General features: G+C 46.2%; 1 protein-coding gene across 1 annotated transcript in view; it reads left to right on the top strand.

Moving 5' to 3' along the window:
- Nucleotides 1–21381, top strand: part of CASQ2 (calsequestrin 2) — a 63596-nt gene extending 42215 nt beyond the window's left edge. The window contains exons 8-11 of the mRNA XM_059901279.1: nucleotides 5716–5770; nucleotides 16025–16125; nucleotides 18951–19025; nucleotides 20006–21381. Coding sequence (XP_059757262.1) covers nucleotides 5716–5770; nucleotides 16025–16125; nucleotides 18951–19025; nucleotides 20006–20224 — 450 coding nt within the window. The 3' untranslated portion in view covers nucleotides 20225–21381. The remainder of the gene's footprint in view (nucleotides 1–5715; nucleotides 5771–16024; nucleotides 16126–18950; nucleotides 19026–20005) is intronic.
- Nucleotides 21382–21436: the final 55 nt, after the last annotated feature.

Genomic DNA, 21436 nt, shown 5'->3' with positions numbered 1-21436 from the left:
AAGAGGGCCTTGGAGATACACTCCCCCCCCACCAGCTTTATACAAAATTCTGTAAACAGTAACAACCAAAGTCTATGGAGCATTTTTCAAAGCATTTCATGCATCCTTTTACTTGGATCTCTCAACAGTTCTAGAAAGTGACATAGAACAAGCATTATTTTAGCTTCCTGGGGAAACTGACAATCATACAGATTAAATTAATTACTCACGGATACATAACTAATAAGCATTAGATATTGGGACTTAAATTTAGACCACCTGGAGCCAAATCTCATTTCTCCAGTATACCTCCTAGAGTGGGCCATGTCCCCATAAGGCAACATTCTGGCGGGGAGGGGGCAGAAAGGGATTAACATGGAAGCATATATTTACTCTGTAATTCAGAGTCTAAAGTGACATATGAACAGAACCGTGGGGTAACTTGACACTTTCTGTTTTACTGGCACGTAACTTCTTTGGATGTCTGAAGGTAGAACAAACATTTCACACCAAAGGCAAATGATCTGGTCCAGAGGAGTGGACTATTGAAGAACAACACAGCACAATAGAAACATCTTTTCCTAACATTTAAACCTTTCAAAAATTTAACCTTTAGGAGGTCTCATTATTAGATTTAAAAATAACAAAAAGCGTATAACAGTGCTTTGAAAATAATATTCTTTTAAAAAATACTTTCACTTTTCACTTAAAACAATTTCAGACTTATAAAAAATAGTGCAAAGAATTCCATGATCTCTTTACTCAGATTCCCCAAATGTTAACATTTTACTCCCTTTGCTTTATCACACACTCTCTTGATAGATATATAGATTTTTTTCTGAACTGTCTGAGAGTAAGTAGCAGACCCAATTCCCCTTTGCTCCTATATACTTCAGAAGTTGTCTGAAAACAAGAACTTTCTCTTACATAATCATAGTATGCTTATCAAAATCAGGAAAGTAATACTAATACAATTCCACGTTTAAATTGACCAGTTGTCACTAATATCCTTTATAGCAAGAGAAAACATTTGTTTTTTCCTGGCCCAGGATCCAATCCTGGATCACAGGCTTATGTTTGGTTGTTATGTTTCTTCAGTTGCCTTTAATCTGGAAGAGGTTGTTGGTTTTTGTCTTTCATGACACAAGGTACCATTTTAAATCGAGAGTGATTATTACTGTTCTGTTCTGCTATGCCTTTATCTTTACTTCTTATTTTGTTCATTCTTAAGAGATAAGTCTCTAGGCTCCTGGAAGGGAGACACTGCAAAATTGTAGACCCCTTCTCTCAGGCCTTTCCTCACTGACACAGCAGTATCACACCCAAAACCTCCACACCATAGCGGGAGATGTCCTGTGCCCTCCTTCTGACCACAGACACCCCTAATCCTCCACACTGCCCTGAAGAAATGCTCTCTCTCCCATATCAGAGGTAGATGTTCAGAAAGAAAGTTCACTGCCTGGCTTCACTGGAACCCATTCTCTGCTTTCTTTTCACTTAGTAAGTTACAGCTTTTGCTATACTATAAGATAACAGTGATGGCTCACATTATTATATATTCAATTGTTTTCCAGTTGGGAAAGGGCTGTGTATTGAAGTTAACCAGGTAGAGAAAAGGGCAACCAGACTGGTTGACTCCTTTCCAACACCCCATCATGGAATACCCACATGATTCCCCGGAAGCCCTAGCCAGACCTAGTCGGCCCCTCATCCAAGTCTCCAACTAGGGAGGGAGGGCAAGACAGGCCATCCAGGGTGATCTTCATATCCTGAAAAAGGAGGAGCAGAAATCAGTCTGTCAGAAGGCTCTTTGGGGAACCCCTCTGCCTATCCCCACCCCATCCACATGTGCCCACATCCAAAGCAGCATCTTCATGGGCTACTTGGCCATAGCAACTTAAACACCACATGTTGGGGAAAGTGACCAGCTCATGAACTTAAAAGTATTTATCTTCAATACCCACGTCCTTAGACATTGCAAAATATTTAAATAAAACAGTAAAACTAGGTAAAGCTAAAGCAACTATTGACCTTCTTCTCTCCCAAACTCTACAGGTTTTCAAAGCAGCAAATCATAGAAAACACATAACTTATTATTCCTAAAAACATTATGCCTAGTAATATTGGCTGTGTGAAAATCAGACAGCTATTTATTTATTTATTTAGAATATTCAAAGAATGTCAAGGTAGAGCAGGGCGGTCCAGACCCAATGCTGACCTGTCCTTCCTCTTTGAGACTCTACCTTCCCACCAGTTCTCCATCCTAGCAAGTGGTCAGCCAGAGTCCTTAGCAAAAGCCCACAGAAATGGGAGTCAGCAGTTCTTTCTAAAAGAATCTTCTCTTGGTTGCAATAGGAAAGTAGTTACCAGAGGGGGGCAGAGATCTCCTCCAGATGAGCCTCTACACCACTTCACTGCCCCTTAGTTAGGGAGTCTGACAGTTTTAACTGCTTCTTTTTTTCCTTTGCATCTCTTCATTCAACATGAGAGCAAACATTCAACCAAGACTGGAAAGAAACAGAGTTAAATATGAACAATGGTAATTTATCTGATTGGTGTAATTGATGTTTCATTTCTCCTTGGTATCTCTAATATTTGCTAATTTTCTTCAAGCGGTATGTAAGATTTTTATCACTATATTCTTTTTTTTTTTAAGTCAATAAACATTAAGAAGAACCTATTACATTGTGCTAAGTACGGAGGTTATAAAAATAAGCCTTGCTGTCCTGTCCTTAGGAATTCAAGGTTGAGTAGATGAAACAGTCGCAATAATACAACACCAGCCCGGTACACTTGTTGCTATGACAAAGGGACATACAAAGTGCTAGGGAATCTAGAGTAAGGTATTCACCAAAGTAACTCCCAAATTTCCACTTCTTTGGGGGATCTGGTGCTCAGACACTTTGTATAAAAGCCCCTTCTTGGCCTCTTTCAACTTAAGTAAGAGCCACTGACCAGAGTTTGCAACATCTTCTGCAAAGCCTGTGGAGAGACAGTAGATTTACGGAGCCCATTCTGCTGTTGTTCGTAATGTCAGGGAGGAAAATCTTTACCCTCTTAGGTTCATTTCTTAGGGCCTACAAATTAAACTGACAAAAGACAGATTGGCAAGAGAAAAAAAAAACAAAACAGATTTAATTAGCTATTTATGCATGCGTGTTCACAAAGAAACGTGATTCAAGGAGGGGCTTATATACCATCTTAATGGGGAATGGGGCGGGTAGGGGCAGAGGAGCACTTCTGGGAGAACGAAATGACTTTTTGGAAAGATAAATGGGCCCTTAGGAGAAGAGATGGCAGATATGATAGTTTTGTGATAATGTCTCTCTGAGAAAAGAAAATTAGAGTCATGACAAGTTCTTTGGGGAGGCTCTACTTGTAGGCAGATAAAAGATTTCAGGAATTCAAATGCCTTCAGCCAAAATAGTTTTTATGCCACAGTGGCTTATTCTGGACCCCTTCAGTGAGAAAGAGCATGGGCTTTGGGGCCAGACAGAACTGGCTTGAATCCCAGTTATGTCACGTACCATCTCATGCCTTTAGGTAAGTCACTTAATTCTTGAAGCATTGAATAGGAATAAGACTTTGATTTGAGATTTCGAAACAATGTATTTACAAAGTACTGATACATAGGGTGGCAAATATTATTGTCTCCATTTTCATCATCATTATTATTTTAAGCCATAATGCCTTCCCTCAGAGAGCTTGCCATCTGGTTGAGAAGAGATTTGTGCAATTAAAAAGGTTATGTCCAAGGCAAGGTGATGACTAAATGGGTGATCTGGGCAGCAAAGGCTGTGGGGTTCAGAGAAAGCCCCTGGGGTGTTCTCAGGCCCGTGGATGGCCAGCTCGGCTCTTCCTCCCCCCATGCACATTGGATTCTCATTCAGTAACCCTGACTTACCGGCTTGTCCATGGATTCTTGCTCTGTGAGTTTATTACTGAAAACACCTGGCAGTGAGCAGCGCCTGCCTCTTTGCAGGTGTTCAATTCAGGTTTGTGGGCTGAATCTTTGAGACCCTCAAAGAGAGAGGCTCTTTCTTTGGGTTACGTATGGCTCTCCATCCAGGGACCACCTCAGGCCTGGGGAGTGACAGACGTATTATAAGCAACCTCTTAGCAAACGAATATGGATTCTTAATTCTAAAACCAATTGCCAAATGCATTCTAGAAGGGCACACAGAAATGAACAGAATTAACACTGCTTACTTCCAGCTGATGGCAGGAGACAGAGACACGGGGCAGCCTAATGAGAACTGATCAGGATATTCTGTCTGGTGATAATAGCAAATGTAAAATAGTGAAACCTCAGACTCCCCTTCTGGTTGCTGTCAGATTTGTGTAATAAACCTGCACTCAGGCACGCGCGCGCACACACACATGCGTTATCTGTAAAATTCAATTCCCCAGAGAGTCTGACCATGGCAGTGCCTACTCTCTTGTTTTTAATAATAATATTTTCCATTTAATCTCTCTTAGACTATTTGGAGGTTTTTGTCCATTCCAAACTCAAAGGGGAAAAAATTAGCATTTAGATAGGATTGCACCAGCATTAAAATCAATTGAAATGGAAACAGAGATCATGGGAGGGTTGAGATGCCTGGAGTTTTTTTTCTTCCCTAGGATGATTCTGATATGACACATTCAGGGCGCCCAGTGAATCCCTCTGCTGGTGTCAGTGATAATCATATTCACTTGGATTTCTCCCCAGTGCCTTGTTCTCACACAACTTCCTCTCCAGGTCTTCTGAGGAACACATTTCCCAAAGAGGGGACCCTCCAAGCTCCCACTTCTCCTTCTGCAGGAATAATCAATGCAGAGGAGACACAAGGCACATATATATGGTCCTTTCTGCCCAGGACGTAGAAACATGGAATGCCACTTGCTTGCCCATGGATTTGAAATACTCTCTCTAGATTCTTTACCTCGTCCCAGCCTTCACATCCATACACACTTTTACTGTCACACCCTCAACCTTCCCTAACTCCAAATTCCAGACTCTCCCTGCAGCCTCCCACTTTCATGACATGTTTTAGAGGGCTATCCTGCTTTGGCAAGCTTGGGTTCCAGAGCAGAAAGGACCCCAAGGAAACAACCTGGAGGTCACAGTCAGCAAGGCGTCCCCTACTGAGCACACAGGTTCTGCTTCTTCAATAAGAGATGGCTTAACAGAGAAGCACTACACTTGCATATGATCCTCGTGTGACCAAAACAGACCCACATCCTAATTTACCGCATAGAGTCCTGTCTGCTGCCTGTCTGGGGACAGTTTCTGGATCTGTCAGCAGCATTCGGAAGTTTCCATAATCTGGTATATCGCTGATTATATTTGCTGGCGGTGAATTCTTGAGAACACAGACGGACACGCGCACTCACTGAGCTGTGTCCAGAATGCTTGTTGCCCTCAGAGCTCCTGATGAACCAGACTCACATTCTTCCTCATTTTGCCTTTTACTGCTGTTCTCCTGGACCCACCAGACCACCGGGGTGAGGCCCCTTTAGTGCTAATGTCTGTGTGCAGTTGGTGTTTTCCTGTCTTGCCAACCCACTGATCAAACTCCACACATTCCTCCCAGGGGCTCATCAGTATTCCTGTCCTGAATGCATGCCCTGCTCGGCTCTTCTGTGCCCCTGCGTCCACCCCCCTCCACCACCTCCCATTTCCATTCCAGCCTCTGAGTCTGTCCTTGGTATCTCTCCACCCAGGAGAGTAACTTTGATTCTTTTCTCCCATAGGAAGATGATTTGAACGGGATCCACATTGTGGCCTTTGCGGAGAGGAGTGATCCAGGTAGGAAGCCCCCTGTCTGCTCCTGTGCACCTTAAGCCTGACTGACCTCTCACCTTTGTCAGCCCTCACCCTCTCTTCTGTCACTTCCGGTTTTTCGCAACCGCAAGGTATCGGGCGCCCCCTGGTGGTCGCCTGTTAGGGACGACTTCACTTTCAAATGTGCACACAGCTAACAGAACGTTGAACCTCATTCTGCCTACCTGCCCAACTAGGAAGAAGCACCAAGTACTGAGGTTGAGGATATTAAAACGTCCTAGCTTTAAGGATGTGTGTGTGTGCGTGTGTAAACGTCTGTTCACATTTAAAGTTCATTTACCAATGTTGTGACCTAGCCTATGTGAATCACAATCCTACCTTAAAATAACAATCATGTACCCTTTGGTCTGAAAAATATTGTCTGTGCTTAGGAAAGTTCATGGAAAATATTCCCCCAAATAATGAGGACTGGGCAAAACGAACAGCTTATTTCTAAAGTACAAAATGACCCTATAAATGGATGTGTAATTTTGTTTTATTTTGGAACTTTTTCCTGGTTTCACTCTCTTTAACACCAGTGGAAAGTGAAGTGCAGGAAAAATTAATGTTGCAGGTGGTAAAATGCCGGGTCCCTTCAGCAGTGCTCTGTGAATAAAGGGTCCCCAAAGGGAGGTGTAAGTGGTGATTCTGAAGTGTGTTTTGGAAGACCTGGGACAATCCAGAATGCAACCAGAGAAGGCAGGGAACTTCCTTTAAGATGGCTAAGCAGTCAGGCTTTGGACTATGAGGTGCCTGGGCAGGGGTTCCCACCTGATAGTTCCACAAAGCCACCTGGGGCTGACTGAAACAGGACCTTCAGACACCTGTCAGTTCACGGGGCTCTGAGGCAAGTGCTGATGCACCGTGGGGTTTGGGAACCACTGTTCCAGGTAAGATACAATTGTGTGGTATTTTCCTAGGACCTCAGCCTCTTATACATTCATAGGGACAGATGAGGAAACAAAGGGTCAGAGAAGTTCAACAAACTGCCCAAGAGGGCACAATGAGCTAGAGGGAGGCCATGAAGGAGGGACAGATTGTCTCATTCATCAATATATACCTGGTTCTTGCCCATGCTTTGACACATAGTAGGTGCTCAATAAATGCCTGCGGGCAGATGATTAGATAGGCAGATGACTGACTGAGACTGAGCCCAATTCTTCACTGTCTGACCAGTAGTTTTTTGAGTTTTGTTTTGTTTTGCTTTGTTTTTTGGTAACACACTATCAGCCTCCATAGTTTCTTACAGACTGAAACCCAAATGTTTTATCATGAAATTTTTAAAATTGAGATATAATCCACATACCATAAGATTCACCTTTTTAAAGTGTGCGATTCAGCAGTTTCAGTATGTTCAGAAAATGGTGCAAACATCACCACTCTCTAATTCCAGAACATTTTCATCACCTCAGAAAAATCCCATACCCATTAGCAGCCATTCCTATTCCCTTCTCCCCCACCCCCTGGCAACCACTTAATGTACTTTCTGTCTCTATGGATTTGACTGTTCTGGATATTTCATATAAATGGAACCATGTAATATGTGGCCTTTTGTGCTTGGCATCTTTCACTCAGCATAATGTTTTCAGTATTCATCTGTATGTAGTATGTATCAGTAATTCATTCCTTTTTAGGGCCAAATAATATTCCATTGTTTGAAAAACAAATTTATGCTGCAAATTATCTGAAAGCTTCCTTCCCCCCTTTTTTCATTAATTTTTTTGAATGTCCATTGATGTCCCAGTTTTCCTATCATTGACTTGCAGATTTGGAAAAACTCTTCAAGAAAATCTAGTCTGCATCCAAAAAAAAAAAAATACCAGTATGCTTCCAGCTTTTTTCCACAGATTCTGGCCACCCCTCAGCCCCTGGAGAAGAAAATAGCAAAGGAAGCCAGTTGCCCAAGGTTTACAAGCTATAATCAAACAGAATGGGGTCCCTGGTGGTGTGTGAACAGAGATGAGATCGCCATGAGCAGCAGCCTGCTGGCCAGACTCCAGGGGGCTTCCTCCCCCGCCCGCACCCCCCCCCTCCCCTCCCCCTCCCAGGATTGTGGGGAGGCCTGTCTGGCTTTCTGGAACAATGGAACAAAGAGGCCTCCGAGAGGTTGTAGGAACCTGTTTGACCGAGATTGCTGCTGTAATGAATCAAGCTCCTGAAACTACTTCCACCTCCTCCCTGCACAAACACCCCTGGGCCCGAAGCTGTGTCTTGCCCCAAAGGAGCCCAAGCTGGGGCTTGTTACTGGGAAGCTGGAAGAAATGCGCTGGGGGTGGGGGGAAGGGGAGGAGCTCACAGCATCTTTCCTCGGTGGGAGGGAGGGGGGCCTGGCCTGCTCAGGGCTGGGAAAGGGAAAGGCTTTGCCGTGAAAGTCCCTGACTCTGCGACTAGTCAGTCATTACTCTCAGGTCACTGATGTGTAACCGGGCCAGAGGGGCCTGGCTGCAGGACTAGGAATTTCATTCCTACCCAGACAGTACTTCCTCATATACCTTGCTTTTGCTAACAAGCTACATGTGGCCCACTGCGCCAACCAAACCCCTCGCCAAAGCAAACGGGTCATACCTCTAGGAAAATAATACAGTTCTCTTTAAAGAGCTAACAGTCTGGAGGAACTGTGCTGTGAGCTTTATGGAGGTGGTCCTATCTGGCCCCTAAAGCCACCCTGTGATATATGCATAATAATTATCATCCCAGCGTCAGATGAGAAAAGTGATTCCTAAGGGTTAAATGACTTGCCCAAATCACTCGATGTATCCAAGCCAAGATTCAAATTCTATCAGGCTTTCTTGACCTCTGAATTCATTATGATTCTGAGGAAGAAGGTCGTGACGATGATGGTGATTCACTGTATGCTTAGGTGACATGGCAACCCCATGTGGGAGGTGCTACTTTTATTCCCACTTGACAACTGATGACGCTGAGGCCCGGAGCAGCTGACTTGCTGGGAAGCAGTGGAGGCTGGGATTAAGCTGAGCGCTGTCTAGCTCCCCAGCCGCACCCTGAACCACAAGGCCCTGCCTTGTGTCTGCCGGCCCTTCGGCGTTACTACCCCTGAGGACGTCTGAGTGACCATTTAGCCTGCCCTCCTTCCTCTCTGCTGTCCTTTACCACCCCCTGCACCTCCAACATTTGAAAGACCCAGAGAAGTTCAACGAAGCGCTTGAGATCACACGGTTAGAGGCGCAGCGGACACAGCAGCTTAGATTTCTGGCTGGCTCCTTGGTCACTGTCCATCTGACCACACTACCGTCTCCAGGACCCCCCAGCCAGCTGCAGGCTCTGGGCATGCGCAAAGCTGCTGCGAGGCAGTGGGGCGGAGGGAGCCGAGAGAGCACGAGAAACAAGAGGGAGTGAAGAGAGCGAGCGGAGCCATCTGGAAGCTTGAGCGCCCAATCAGTGAAGAAAAGTCAAACTTCCTCCTCACTGATGTTTCCAAATTTGGAATCTACGATTTTTCAGCAGCAGCAGCAATAACAAAGGTCTGAGTGACCCGGGTCTCCCAAGGACTCTCACAGCGGTTCTGACATTCCCAGCCGAGAGCTTGTGTTCAGGGATTGCAGACAATGTCTGCTCTCCGGCCCTGAGCGTAATCGCCAGGTCTCTTCTGCGGTGAGCTCTCATCCCCGTTGCCCCCGCAGGCAGGCCTGGCTGGGAAGGACATTTCCGGCTCTCTGGTCTTGCCCGGTGCCCTGTGGTGCGGCCCGGCTTCCTCTTCCACGGCCTCCTCTCAGCTCCTGCGCTCAGAATGCCGCTGGAGCTACTGTTTGACAGGTTTGAAAATGAACGAGTCTCCCCGGCCGCCCCCAGATGTGTCTGCGTCAGGCTGACATCTTCTTTAGAACAGTCGATGAACGGTTCACAAAGTGGCGTTTCTACATGAGCGCATGCTGGATGGATATCCTCTAAGGGTACTGGCAGCATTAGCGCTAACAAGCTGGAAATGCGCGAACCGGCTGCCATCCGCGCCTGCGCCTGGGGAACACAGCCAGTGAGGGGCCCCGAGTCAAAGCCCGATATGCAGGTAGGGAAACAAAGGCATGGAGAAGTTAAGTAGCATCCCCAGGTCACGTGACTAATCAGTGGTAGAACTGGGATTACAGCCCAGGCGGTCCAGCCCCAAGCCCAGGCTCTGTAACTACCACCTATGCTCCTCTGTATTGTAAAGCTGTACCGCTGGACTTTTCCACCAATGCTGGGCCCCGAGAGCTAGGAGACAGAGCAGAGAAGGAGGGCTGTAGTAAGGAGCATCAGGGTGTTCTGATGTCGCAGGTGCCACCTCGGCACCGTGGGGCCCACACAATGTCCCCCTGCTCTAAGCGGATGTCTCACGCTAACAGGTGACTGGGTGACTCGCCTTGTCTGGGAGGTGCCCTCAACCTTGTCCTCCCTAGGCTCCCAAAGGGCCCAGCTTCAGATGCCATGCCTCAGCTTTCTGAGACTTCCACACTTACTGAGTGGGCCTTTCTGCGAGGGGACCTCTCAGGTGACTGCCCTCCACACCTTTGTGTCCCAGCACCTGGCCCTGGCTCTAACACATGTGGGCACTCAGAACATACCTGCCCGATGAAAAAATGAATCCCTCCCATTAACACTTGAAATGAATTAAATGTTGATGGAGTGGGAAAGACAGAAAATCTTTGCAGTTTCTTCTGCAAATGCCACACATGATAACAGTGGTATCATTATTATCAGTGAGCCCCCAAGGTAATAAGGGAGCTGTTTTCTCCATCTTCAGACGATGAGATGGAAGCCCCAGAGAGGTTAAGTGACCTGTGCAGGGTCTTCAAACTCCAGACACAACCTCCAAGCTGCGTGATGCCTGCTTATCTGTGTCGTCTGCTATAGAAGCAATAGCCACAGGATCGGGCCAAACAGCCCAGCTTCCCAAGCCTAGGCCTGTCTCCAGGGGCGAGACCCCGAATCCCATAACTGCACATGGTGTGGCGGCAGGGAGGGTCTTTCAGTGCCTTTATGGAATGAGCACCGCCAGTCCCCGAGGTTGGGTCCAGAGGATGGTGTGAGAGTCGGGTGGGCAGCACGCTGAGGGCCTGGGCCTGTTACTTCAGGGCCACTGCTTGGTCTGAGACACACGTGTCTCTGCCAGACAGGGCTTGGCTCCTGACGTGGCTGCGACTGGCCTGGAACTGGTCCCCCAGGGCTTGTGCAGCCTCATTCCCACCAGGCTCTCTCTGCCTGGGAAGGAGGAGAGCATAATCACCGGCTTCCCCTCCCACAGGATGTGATTCCCAGAGGTCTCTGGCTCGCCGTGGGAAACCTGGCCCATCCTGAGCCCTCGGCCCCGGGTCGTGGGATCTCAGGGTCCAGGCCCGTGTGGCAGGGACAGAGTCACAGCTTTCACAGCACCGGGCCCCTCTTCTTTAGTTAGGGCCACCTCTGAGATTCCAGGCGCACTCAGGGAAATCGCTGAGACAGCCAACCAAACAGGCTGTAGCTGGGAAGTGTGTGGCTTAGCGGCAGGTTAGAAGGAGGGGAAGGGACCCTGACTACTCCGGGGGAGGGCAGGGGCCGGCCACCAGCCCCCGCTCCACCCGAGTGTCTCCCCATGCCCCTGCCCTTGCTTCCCTCACATTGAAGCTTTCACACTGGGCACTGGGATCTCAAGCACAAACTCGAGCAGGAAGATGCAGCAGTTTTGGTAGGCATGTGGAGACCACAAATGGATTGTGGAGATGGCTCTCGACCTACAGACCGAAGACCTGAGTTAGAATCCTGGCTCTGCCACTTGCTGGCGTGTGATGCTGGGCAAGTCAGGTACTCTCCCTGTGTCTCAACTTCATCCTCTTTAAAATGGAGATAAAAACATCTTCCTAACCTCCATCAGGACTAGATGTGAAGATTAAATACAAAAGGACTCAGTAGCCAGTAGCCAGGAAATGCTCAAGAAATACTCATAAAATCAAAGTTGGGCTACATGATCGCAGACTTCCTGCATGTAAAGAACAATGTCCTGTGTGCATAAAGGAAGAAGTTGGGAGACGAACTTCTTGAGAAAAAAGGAGATTTCAGCTGGATGCAAGAAAACGACTCTTGTCTGTCTGGGTTATTGACTCTGTAGTGGACCTTTAGGGAGGTCCGAGGGGCTCAGCCCTGGAAACATTCAAGAGAGAAGACAGACAAATGTTCTGGGTGGGGCTATACACCTGCCTGAATCTGTGGGATGTTTGGGAGTCCCTTCTGGCTTTGAAAATGGCTGCTTCTCTAACTAATGACCACAGAGAATTGTCCTCTAGTTTCAATGGTGAGATAACTGCTAGCCTACAAATTTCAAAATAATATTTCCTCATTTTTCTTAACCTACCTCTGAAAAAAATTATGGGCTATTCCTTTTGAAAGCTACATGGCCACAATCGTAAAACACCTCTTAGCTGGGTATATCACTGATAAAGGAAACAGTCATTCATTTCAAACTCATTCATTCATTCATATAATTGCAACTGTGAACGGTCTTCTGCTTCACATTGAATTACAAAAGCGAAATGTGGCTTCCTACACCTGCCTTCCTGGTCAAAAAGGGAGGGTCCACAGTGGATGTGTCCCTTTTCCAGCTCACCTGTTTTACAAAGAAATAGTTGCTGTCCCTGAGAGGAAACTGAACTTCTAACTTAAAATGTTAGCAACTGAATCCATGTGAGGCCAGTGTGACTGCCTTAATTCCGCTTTCCCAGATGAATGAGAATCCATTCCAACAGGTCTATATTCAAGGCTGGGGAATAATGGGGGGAAAGGTATGGGGCTTGTGAGCCTTGGATCAGGAATATCCAAATTAGCTGAATGACTTTAAAACAAAGTAATTAAAGCGTGCTTTAACCATGTACTGAGGCGAGGTTCTCACAGTCATACCGGCTGGTACAGCCATCCCTGCAGACCTCAGTCACTGAGTCAGCAACAGAGGCCAGAAGGAATCGCTCCATGACACACCACCTCCTGGTGTAACTGCCTAGGAGTATGTCTTCTCTGACACACGGGGCCGAGACTGTGTCTAACCTCCCCCTTGTGCCCAGATCATTGCACTTAAGACATACACATTGAATGAACAGATGAGTGACCAGGTTCCTTGTATTCAAGCAGAAGAATGTCAGAGCATTTCAGAAGAATAATGGCTAAACCTTACTATGTGCCAGGCACCATCTAGGTGCCATAGAGACACTAACACATTTAACTAACAGTCATTCTACGAAATAGGTACTATTATTATCATCCCCATTTTACAGCTGAGAAACCAAGACATTAAATAACTTGCCCTAAGTCACACTCTAAATGGCAGACCCAGGATTTGGACTGTTTGCCCCAAGTGTCCGTGTGTTTAAACATCATGCTGGGCTCCCTCCCTAAAGAACAGGTTCTGTTCTGTTCTTGGAAATATTCAGGGATGCAGAAGGATTATGCCCATTATAAAAATCCATCATCCTGAACACCAAAAAGCTGCCCTTGACTCCGGAAGAAACTTCCCCAGCTTTAATGTCAACTCAATTATTAATTTATTCTGGGCATGTTTTTTGAGCTTTCCTTGCTCCTCCATAGACACAAAGAACATCCTTCTCACAAAAACTTTTTGTATTCTTAAAAACAGGCATTAAGCCACCATTTTGACTTCTCTTGTTTATGTAAAAACTCCAATCCACTTGATTTTTCTTGCAGGATCCAGTTTTTGTTCCTTCAATCTTTCTCTTTTTATCTCCAAACCTGCTCTAAAACATAGAAACGATCCCTGTATGTACATTCTTATTCATAAATCCCGTTATGTGGGTTTTTCCATCAGAAAATCACAGCGCCATCTGTGTGTTCGGCTTCCGTTCGGATCTTCTCCCTCTACAACACTGTGCCTAGACAGTTTCTGCCTTCCCTTTATGTGAGTTAGTCTTCTGCACTTCAAGTTTACTTTCTACCTGAATTCGGGTCTGTGTGGTTGAATTTCATCCTCTTTGTGAATTTCTGATTTGTCACATGTGATTCTCCTCTCCCAGAGTACTGGCAACATCACCTTATTTATTTCCATCTATCTCTTCTTGGCTGCTGAAAGTAGTCACTGAAGCTGTTGAGGAGAAATCCCCTGCTGCAGTCTGCGTATAATGATACTTAAATCCACAGATAACCCAGGTGGCACCATAGTCCCTGTCCTGTGACACGGCGACACACCCAGAGAAGGAAGATCCGTAGTGTCCAAGTAGCAGCAGCCAGTGGCACTCTGGAGGGACTTGACTTTCTCGGCCACACATCAGGCAGCAAGAGGAATATCCCTACCTCCACCCCAACCCCTACAGTAATAGATAATGAGCGCTAAAACACAAGGTCCCATCCATCTCAAGTGTCTGTCATACAATCTCATTTGTCATATAGTTCAGAGCATAGATGGAAAAATCACCTAGGCCACCCGGATCTCTGCTGGAGAGGGCTGCAGGCCATAACGACCCTCTTCTCTACTAGCGGGGTGGCTCTGCCTTTCAGGTAACAAGGCCTGAGGGGGCCTAGTCTGAATCTTTAGTGTGATTTAGCTACAGTTAAAGAGACTACACCCACTCAAAGCAGAGCTCCTAAGAAGAGTGTGCATTTTGCCTAGAATATGTTAAATATGAGGAAGTGCAGAGAAAAACCTTTCCCAAGAGGCCCCAGGTAGCCAAACAAAGGCTAGGGTGCCTGGAGAGAGGAGAGGTGTGTTCAACAGAGGCCACAGAGAGGGGCTTAGAATGGCTGGGGCCCCCATCTAAAGAAGGAAACTTTTACAAAGAAAGAGCAGTTGCCATACTGAATTTCTAAGTAGTGGGTGAGTTAGTTGCTTATATAGAACGTAAATTTCAGGCCACAGATTCATCTGTGCAAGAGATACAACTTCATTTTCTAGAACTGAACCTAAATTTTACCACTGGGTGGTGGAAACTGGGTCTGACAATTAATGGTCTCCCCTCCCCCACCCACCGTCCCTAGGGATCCGGTGTCTTGCTGGTTCTCAGGTACGATGGGTGAAGTGTGCATCTGGTCAGAGTTACTATCATCACCTATCCATGCTGGCATCTGCAGAGAAGTCCGTCATTCTGTCTGGACTCTAGCTTTATGCCAGGGTCACCACTGGTCCCCTTCATCCCAACCGCTGGACTTCTTCAGATCTGCCCCCTCCGCTAGCCTTGTCCGTGTTCCTCAAAACCACAGAGAACTCGGTGGGGCCTCCTTACAATCTTCTCTGCCCTAGTGCTCCTGCACCAGAGGGTTCGCCAAGAAAATCTGAGGTCTTTCCATTTTCATGAGTTTTAAAACAAAGCATGAATCCCCTATACTCTGGGACTCCCTGAAACTGTGGAGTTTCTGTACATTGACACATGGGCTTGCTTTCGTGCACGTGCACATGTACACACACACACATACACACAGGCACAGAGATTATTCTCAGGGACTTGCCAGAATCTAAACTCTTTAATTCTAGCTGGGAGTGGGGAAGGGATGCTGAGGGTTTAGGCTATCCTTTCTCTTACTAAACATTCTTTCAAAATTTTTGTTTATGACATAAAGTTTATCTTTCTCATTTCTTCAAGATTTAGGCTTTCTGTGCTCTTGAAGCTGTGAGTTTGTCTTTTGAGGCTTGTCTCTGCTTTTCTTATGAATCATCCCTCCCCTGGGGGGCAATGAATGCTTCGAATTGAATAAAGGGATGGCAGAGCCTGCAAGGAAATGGTGACGAGGGGAGGGAACCCTATTTACTATCTCAAAGCTTTGAAACCAACTGTCAATCAGAAGCCCACTTAGTCTGAAGGCTATAGGAACTCCAGGTTGTAGAAGACTAAGGATCCAGGCTAAACGTTCTTGCTCCATAGAGCAAATGCTATGGGGAACTCTCAGGGATAGTATCAATAAATTATCAGTTTTAAGAGATGGCACAGAGCACTGAGGACCAGACAGGAGTTTCTCTGTTCTGGGGTTGCACTTTCTGACACAAGGCTGGTCAATTTTCATATGCAATTTAGCAAATGGAACTTAGCTTTCAGTTACAACCAGACACTTCCCTGTGAAACTTTCAATTTCTTTATTCAAAATGTTTATCGTTCCCTTTGAACAAGCTGCTTTGTGGCTGGAGTTCCCATCTGACTCATTTTATAGAATAATCCTATAATTGAGGGTATGCACCAAATGGCCTAAGAAACACTTGTGGAAAAACGGCGCCCTGCTCTCCACATTAGAAGCCATATATGCACAGGGCTTACTCAACCTTCTTGAATCCTGCTTCAGATGGCTATGAGTTCCTGGAGATCCTGAAGCAGGTTGCTCGGGACAACACGGACAACCCTGACCTGAGCATCGTATGGATCGACCCAGATGACTTTCCTCTGGTGAGTGGCTCAGACTGGGGCCCCGTCCTTGGCCACCTTCACAGCCTCATGTTTGTGTTTAGTGTGAGACCTGGATGCACGAAGGAGGATGTGAAGTAGGAGGGGCACTTGCAGAAGCTCAGTGGCTGTCCCCACCCACTGTGGGAGATCTTAGCCCCTGGGGCAACATTGAACTTAGGGCCTGGTGCCTACACTGACATGGTTAGACTTATTTTTCTCACTCCCTGGAGGCCAGAAGTCCTTCTGCAGGGCCCACTCAAGGGTGTTGGGTGAAATTCTTCTGCCAGCAGCTCCATAGCTGCCCTTCACCCCACCACCACCCCTTGCTATAACCTCTTTCATTTCCTGGGTGGGGACGATCGCTCCGAGGCAACCTGAGTTACTAACTAATAAATGTTCAGAGATGAACATTTTGCATAGAGTTAAGAACAACCTCTGCTGGAAATTCCCTGGCAGTCCAGCGGTTAGGACTCCGCACTTCCTCTGCAGGGTGCATGGGTTCAATCGCTGGTGGGGGAACTAAGGCCCTGCAAGCCTCACGGCCAAGAAAAAAAAAAAAACCCTCAGGGAGGACAGAGACCCTGCCTGTCTTTTTTTTTTTTTTTTTTTTTTTTTTTTTTTAATTTTATTTTTATTTTTGGCTGTGTTGGGTCTTCGTTGCTGCACACCGGCTTTCTCTAGTTGCGGCACGCGGGGGCTACTCTTCGTTGCGGTGCGTGGGCTTCCCATTGCGGTGGCTTCTCTTGTTGCAGAGCACAGGCTCTAGGTGTATGGGCTTCAGTAGTTGCGGCACACAGGCTCGGTAGTTGTGGCTCGCAGGCTCTAGAGCACAGGCTCAAGAGCACAGGCTCAAGAGCACAGGCTCAGTAGTTGTGGCGCACAGGCTTAGTTGCTCCGTGGCATGTGGGATCTTCCTGGACCAGGGCTCGAACCCGTGTCCCCTGCATTGGCAGGCGGATTCTTAACCACTGCGCCACCAGGGAAGCCCACCCTGCCTGTCTTGTTCAGCGTGTTCTCCCAGGTCCCTAAAGCCCAAACTCTTGCTGGGTCAGTGATCAATGGCCAGAAAGCCTTGATTATGCTTTGTTTTAAAGAGAATAAACAGAATTTGTACAATACATGAGCCCAGTGGTAATGATAATGAGGGTAGCTAATATACTATCTGCCTAGAACTATGGTAAATTCCATGCATCATCTCATCCAGTCCTCTCAACAACCCTGTGAAGTACAGACTATTATAATCCCTATCTTACAGGTGAAAAGAATGACAGCTGGAGAGGTTAAAGCTGTAAGTGGTAGATATACTCTTCCAGCCTAGGTCTGTGTGATGCCAAAGCTTGGTCTGTTAGTCAGTAGACTTTAGGTTGAGCTAACTGCTGATACTCAGTACAAGTTTAGTTATTATTAGGATATAAATGATAACTCTATCTTCTTCCAGGAATTATCATTTGTTGCACAGGTCACAACTGATCAAACTATGATTAAATAGACAAAAATGAGGGGTTTTATTGATCTCAAGGGTCCTGGAACCCAATCCTACATAGAGAATGAGTGAATCAAAGGCAGAGCATCCCATGTCACCTGAGGCCAATTTCATAATTCTGGGTAAGCGTAACAAAGTCATGGCCTTATAAGACCCTATATATTACAGCTGTTGTTTAGTTGCGGCCTGGTTGTATTTCTCGTTTACCTGAACTATTTGGTTATGCAAGCTTGCAGATGGTCTACATTTCTCCTGACCTGTTCTATATGTTTGCCTTGTTTTTTGCAAACGAGAAATCTTCAGACTATTCTGATTTCCAAGTTCCTGGCTATCCCCAGTCCCCATGAGACCATATATTCGTCTGGGAGAATTTTTTTTCTTTCTTTTTTGGCTGCATTGGGTCTTAGTTGTGGCACGCAGGATCTACATTGAGGCATGCGGGATCTTTTCCTTGCAGCGTGTGGGCTTCTCTCCAGTTGCGGCACGCGGGCTTCTCTCTAGCGGGCTTCTCTCTAGTTGTGGCGTGCAGGTTTTTCTCTCTCTAGTTGTGGCACGCGGGCTCCAGAGAGCACGGGCTCTGCAGTTTTGCGGCACGCGGGCTCTCTCGTTGAGGCGTGAGAGCTCAGTAGTTGTGGCACGAGGGCCCAGTTGCCCTGCGGCATGTGGGATCTTAGTTCCCCGACCAGGGATTGAACCTGCGCCCCCTGCATTGGAAGGTGGATTCTTCACCACTGGACCCCCAGGGAAATCCCATGTTTGAGAGACTTTCTACCACTGAATATCTCCCTTTTCTTAGCCCCATGGCCCCTTACTTTTTTAGTCCTGCCCCAGTCAGAGATTAGTCCACATGGAATCCGAGTCTGGCTGAATGAAGAAGCTCTCTTCTTACTCGTGTGCCCACTTACAGCACCCCACTGCATTTCCGGGCATCTCACGAGCAGAGTGGTGCAAGGTAAGGGATTTTTAAGTGAGACATTGAAAGAGAGGTGGAGGGAAATGGCTCTTTCACCACACATAAACTGTAAAAGAGCCACAAGTAACTTGGGAATCAGCTTTGGACTATCTCTGTAATATTCTTCCTTAACAGCTGTAGAAGCTTTTACATTACATTCTTTCCTAGTTTGTGTTATGACATCTTTTTTTTTTTTTTCATGTTTATTTAAAGTGCTGAACGCTGGGGCCAAGTCTTCAATTTCCTCAGTGCCCGCAGCTGTTTTGGAGACCTTTAACCAATGGTGACCTAATTACTGTGATGGGACGGCAGGTGGGTCCAGCCACAAAAAGTGGCTTTAACAGGGAATGCCTTCTGCCTGCTGTCTAATTTTATTTTTTGTTGCTACAGCTTGTTGCCTACTGGGAAAAGACTTTCAAGATTGACCTATTCAAGCCACAGATTGGAGTGGTGAACGTCACAGACGTGAGTATACCTCATGAAAGTTTGCTCGGATACCCTCACCCTGCCCTGGTTTCTGCCATGTAACCCAGACTATGAGATCACGTATAGGAGCCTGGCCCCATGTGAAACGGGCAGGACCCTTGGCCTTGCCAAAGCTCAGGAGACTAGCCAGTGTGGCCCAATCCTAGTCTGAGCCAGTCCCAGCCTCTTGTTCCATGGTTCTCTTCCATGGGCACATTTCCTTGCTTACGGAGCCAGCCCAACCTGGTTCACTGACTATTTAGAACTTTCCACACAAGTAAACTCTCCTGTATTTTCTTCCAAAGCCCAACAACAAGGTCTCTTTACGCAAGGGAACCCACACCGGGAGTTGTTATTGCTCAATGGGTGATGGGGCAGCTGTGGCCCAGAAGCCCATGGAGGCAATCACCATTGTGTGTGTGTGTGTGTGTGTGTGTGTATTCATGAATATATGGATATATATGATATATAGGGTCTATATGAAACTTCTGGTAGGACAGCCATGAAACTGCCACCAATGGCACTAGGGATGGGGTCAGGGCAGCCAGAAATACTTTTGCTTTTCACCTTGTATCCTACTGTTCTGTTTTAAAATGTTTTAACTTAAGCAGAATTTTAAATTATTATTATTAATTTAAAAAGTAGTTTACAAAATAAAGAAATGTAGAATTTCCTAGGTGGCTGAACATCTACCAACAGGGTATAAAAGGACATTGCTAACTGGCTATATATACATACAATAGAAAAAAAAATATATATATATATATGCAATGGAATACACCTTTCCTTTTATGTTGCACAAACAGGATACTACACACACCATTCTGCAACTAAGCATTTGCATTTAACAGTGTGCACATATTCCTGATAAGTGTAAGTGAGCTGGACCACTCAGCACAGCTGCTTGGAGCCCCCTGGCCTTGCTGATCCTTCGTGCACTCACTCACTCACTCACTCACTCATTCTGTCTCTGGCCTCAGGCTGACAGTGTCTGGATGGAGATTCCAGATGGTGATGACCTGCCCACAGCTGAGGAGCTGGAAGACTGGATTGAGGATGTGCTTTCTGGGAAGATAAACACTGAAGACGATGACAACGAAGATGAAGAGGATGAAGAGGATGACGACGACAATGATGATGACGACAATGACAATTCTGACGAAGAGGATGATGATGACAGTGACGACGATGAGGACTAGCCCCCAACTCCAGACGATTTTCATGAAAACAAAACCACAGCTACCCACCACCATGCAGACAGCACAAGGTAGCAACAAGCAGCCCTGGCCCACGTCCAGCCAGCTCCTTTCCCTTTTCCAACATCTCTTTTCCCACTTCCTTCTCATCAGGAGATGTGCAACTCAGCAAATGCCTTTCTAAATCCAGCAATCCCACTCAGCAAGGACAGTGGGGAATTTTTCCCATGTCGACTGTCTTGATGGTCATGAAAAAGCTCTCGTGCTTTGTCAGATCATCAGTGGCCATGGCAGTGCCCGAATCTGGCAGTCTGGGGAGAGCGATCCCCTAACACCTTGACTCAGATTTACTTGTTGTCTTTGACTATGGCAGTAACAGAATTCACAGCTTGCTAACTCACAAGCATGGTGTGACCTTATAACCAGAGCCCAGGGAAGACACACAATCCATTTAGCCCCCATGCCTACAACATCAGTTAGGATGCCTCCTAAAGCCAAGAGGATCCCTCTTAGGGAAGGCTCAGGCTTGGAAACAAGTTTATAAATCGGCTTCTCTTGGTTCTATTAAACTTATTTTAAGTGTAGGTCAGACCATTATGAACTCAGATCCAAACCTTTGCATGGCTATTGAAGGGTAGGTCTTGAAAAGCATGCGTACTGATGTCACCATCATTTCTAGTACATTAGGATACTGGGATGGGAAGTTGATGTGCTTGCTGAACTTCCCTCTAGGTGACCGTCTCGCATAGACACACAGGGGTTTGTTTTAATTCTTTCTGATGGCTTGAGGTCTCTGATTGGGTCAGCTGACATCCTAGCCTGAGCTGGGATCCTGATACCCCCTCTCTGTTGCTCCTAGTCAGCCTTCCCATTCAGAGTCAAAGTTGGTTTATCCATAGGGCAATTAACTCTCCATCTATCAATGCTCCCACAGTTAAACAGAACAATAATCATTAGAGTTCATAATGATACCCTGAGGTACTGAAAAAATCCCTAAGTGCCTTCCGAACTATCTAAAGGTCATATTGTGCTCGGTAGTTTTAGTGTTAAGTGTGCATTATAACGTTCTAATTTATTTTCTCAATCTTTTAACACATGTGTAAGACACTGCAAATTCTTTGAAACTAGGGCAATCCTTTATGGAATAGTAGCTAACTAACTCTGTCATTAAAGTTATATTTTGAAAATACTGAGACTATCTTGAACATCCTCTCC

The sequence above is a fragment of the Balaenoptera ricei genome, chromosome 1 (assembly GCF_028023285.1).
Source record: "Balaenoptera ricei isolate mBalRic1 chromosome 1, mBalRic1.hap2, whole genome shotgun sequence".
Lineage (NCBI taxonomy): Eukaryota > Metazoa > Chordata > Mammalia > Artiodactyla > Balaenopteridae > Balaenoptera > Balaenoptera ricei.
The sequence above is the reverse complement of the archived record's forward strand: the minus strand, read 5'-3'. Positions and strand labels throughout refer to the sequence as shown.